The 3,465-nt window shown below is 37.7% G+C and overlaps 1 protein-coding gene across 1 annotated transcript; it reads right to left on the bottom strand.

Moving 5' to 3' along the window:
- Window positions 1-1,067: 1,067 nt before the first annotated feature.
- Window positions 1,068-2,315, bottom strand: LOC126035803 (aspartyl/asparaginyl beta-hydroxylase-like). The gene is made up of 2 exons (XM_049794749.1): window positions 2,266-2,315; window positions 1,068-2,182 (listed from the first exon to the last, which is right to left on the bottom strand). Exons 1-2 carry the CDS (start codon window positions 2,313-2,315, stop codon window positions 1,231-1,233), a joined length of 1,002 nt encoding a protein of 333 aa, XP_049650706.1. The 3' UTR covers window positions 1,068-1,230.
- Window positions 2,316-3,465: the final 1,150 nt, after the last annotated feature.

Raw genomic sequence — 3,465 nt, 5'->3', positions numbered from 1 at the left:
AGGCATTTTATGAGAGTGCTAGACAAATGTGCTTCATATTAGATATTGGTTGTCTGGAACTGACTTAGTAATATGCTTACTCTGCTTAGGTACTAAATGGAGGAAGATTGAAACACAGTACTTGGTACTTGCTTCATGGTACAAGGTAGTATGAGTTTTGCTGCTGTGTTCATTGGCTCCAGAACAAAAATATGAATAAATCAATAGCATGTTTAACACTTTTTTTGAGATAAATCACGATTTATAAGACTGACTTCTGATTTCTCTAGACTGATTTCTTTACCCCCCTGTAAAACTGAAGAACATAATAAGTTTTCAATTACTTTTTTTGTTTGGCCTCAGAAAGTCTTAAAAATACACGCTGTGTTTCAAAAAGCTGTAAATAGATGAAAAAGTAATTAGTGTATCAGAACACATAATAATACATAGCACTGAAGAATTCTAAAATTTAAGCATTCAGTCCTACTACAACAGCTATAATAATTTGAAATTCTTACATTTATTCCAGTAGCACCAAGGTTAGGTCTCAAAAATGATTCAGTGCATGCAGTTCAGAAACCAGAAAATCTCCAAGGGATTTAGGTGATCCATTTTCTGAGGACTGCAGATGTCTTTTACTTTTGAGTTCTATTGAGTATTCAGAGAAGATGACAGATTCTCAGCTGAGATCTGAAAGAAGAATTTAACTCCATGGCGATTCTGGAGTGTCAGTCTACCATACTCCTTCACAAATAGCTTGACCTGTGTTTCTTGATGTGTTGGTTTAGTAATATTTATTTAGATGTTTAAAACTGAAGTGCTTTATACACTCCTTAAGCATTAATTTAAGTCCAGACTAGACGTGTTATTAGTCTAAATCAGGAGAATGTAATGAGTGCTCAACTGAAGATATAATATGTAAACACATATGGTCAGATGCCAACTCTTTTTACTATGGGAAAAGAATTAACTATTTTTAAAATAAGTATGGTGGCCCATTTGCTGTCCAGAAAGAGTAAATTCAGTTGTTAGATTTCCTGTGCTGCTTTTCTGGAATTGAGGAGTTCCAGTCTTAAGTGCCCACTAAAATGACAGTTGGCTACAACCCATTTACAATATCTTAGTGTTCGTTCCCCAAACCCTGAACTGCTTGGTAATTACATCATAAGAACTATTACAACCATCTGCTCCCCTTTTGTAGCGTATGGTTAGGGCTGGTCCTCCTGATGTAGGGACTTTTCTTTTGAAGCTTTAAGTACCCACTAGATCATCATTTGAATAATCCTCAGTTTGAACAGGCATTTCTGAGTCCTCTGGTTCAGTGGCCACAACATCTTCTGTATGCTTACTTTCTGGCTCTGTAGCTTCATTCACTTCCTCCAGAAGGTCCTCAACAGCTGTATCTTGAGTCTCAGTCTTCTTTTCATGTTTTGGTTCATGGTCTCCATTATAATCACCATGCAATCTATCCTCTGTGTAATGTTCCCTAGCATCTTCTAGCATTAGGTCAGAGTTACCTGGAGCTTCTGAATCACTTACTGTCTTTTCCATATCCATATCATGTTCATACGAAACTGGAGCTTCATATGGTTCAGGCTCCATTGCTCGAAGATCATCTGCCAAAAGATCAGCATCTTTCTGAACAGAGTCTGGTGTCTCATATGCTTCTGGCATTTCATTCTCTAATTCTCTGAACAAGTCATCTGTTGTAGGAGCTTCAAAAGTTTCTCCGTGTATTTCTTCCTTCACTTGCCACTGGTCATTTATACTTTCATCTACATCTTCATGTGTCCCTCCAGGTTGGGAATGGAGAGCTTCCTGAAGAACAGACTGAATTTCCTCTTCCAATTCTACATCAGCATTCTTGTGCTCTGATTCGACATATGACTTCTCAGCAGGCTGGATGGTCTCCTCAGATTCTGGTGATGTTGTCTGTGCTGGGACAGATCTTTCTTTAAGGCCTAGCAACACTTTAGCATCTTCCACATCAAAATCTCCATCTCCATCAGCATCATATATCCCAAGCTTGCCTAGAACTTCTTCATAATCTACAAGTTCAGACCAGAAAACTGCTACTGGCATCCAAACTCCTAGCAAAGCAATTACCATAAACCAGGTTAAAAACGAGCTTCCAGAGAGGCCTTCTTTCTTTCCATTCTTGCTTCCTCCATGCTTAGTCTCTCTTTTGGAGCTGGGGCCAAGACTGCAATGCAATGCAATGGTAAAGGCTATTCACTCTTAGAGAGTGTATGATTTTGAATTAACTTTATGGTTTTTTATCCTCACCTTTCTGATTCTTTTCTGCTACTAAAAGTGTTATTAGAGTAACACTTCATTTTTCAAACTGTTTTTAGTAATTTTTTATTTCTTACCTCCCCTTGATCCAGTCTCTTCACCTTTCTGCCTATATTATCAGCCCATTCATTGCTGCTTGGTTTATTTCCATTTTCACAAGTTGCAAACTTGCAATTAGTTCACAGATAATGTGAGTATGTATTCTGGTAGCAGTAGCCTAAAGAGTTATGGTACCATAATTTTTGTACACATAAAGCCCTAAAAGTCAAAGTAATATAATCTTGCTCTTAAAAAGATATAGTAAATCCGCCAAATTCTAGTTGTGTGACTGCATTTGACTCATAATCTGTATTTCAAATTAACATGTTTCCATTTTGCTGGCTACATGAGTGAAACACATGGGGATAAGGAAAAGTTTATTACACCTACCTTTTCTGTAATAAAATAGACAGCATTCAGGTTATTTTTAGTGTATAAGAGATAAGTGGATAGGAGTGTCCTGTGTATTCCCACTTACCGACTGTCGTAAGACTGTTATGCTGCCTCTCACTGAAATCCCACATTGCAATTTCTTTAATTTAAAATGTCATATTATTTTTATAGTTAGCAACTGAAGGAATATCTTTTTTTTTCAATGTGTTAAAGTTTTGTAGAAAGGTTAGAGTGCTTCTGCATTGTACCTTGCTGGAAATGTAATGCAGAGGCATGTTAAAGAAGTGATCTCCATTATGTTATGGACAAATTAAAGCAGAAATAATAGAGGATTTGAGAGGATGGATGATCTTTCAAAAATTTATTGTATCTTTAATAATGCTTCTTGTTGTTTGTAGATTATAGAATCACAGAATCATAGAATGGTTTGCATTGGAAGAGATCTTAAAGATCATCTAGTTCCAATTCCCCTGCCATAGGCAGGGACACCTTCCACTAGACCAGGTTGCTCAAAGCCCCATACAACCTGGCCTTGAACACTTCCAGGGATTTGGCATCCACCACTTCTCTGGGCAACCTGTTCCAGTGTCTCACCACCCTCACAGTAAAGAACTTCTTCCTTACATCTAATCTACGTCCACCCTCTGTCAGTTTAAAGTCATTGCCCCTCATCCTATCACTACATGCTTTTGTAAAAAGTCTCTCTCCGGCTTTCTTGTAGGCCCCCTTTCAGGTACTGGAAGGCTGCTATAAGGTGTC

This window comes from Accipiter gentilis, chromosome Z (genome assembly GCF_929443795.1).
Source record: "Accipiter gentilis chromosome Z, bAccGen1.1, whole genome shotgun sequence".
Taxonomy (NCBI): Eukaryota; Metazoa; Chordata; class Aves; order Accipitriformes; family Accipitridae; genus Astur; species Astur gentilis.
This window is presented reverse-complemented; position numbering and strand designations above follow the sequence as displayed.

Bases quoted from the DNA above. Each gene is read 5' to 3' on its own strand.
- LOC126035803 (XM_049794749.1), bottom strand. From the start codon at position 2,315: ATGAAGTGTTACTCTAATAACACTTTTAGTAGCAGAAAAGAATCAGAA. The intron at 2,183-2,265 runs GTGAGGATAAAA...ATTGCATTGCAG, and splicing joins AGCAGAAAAGAATCAGAAAG to TCTTGGCCCCAGCTCCAAAA.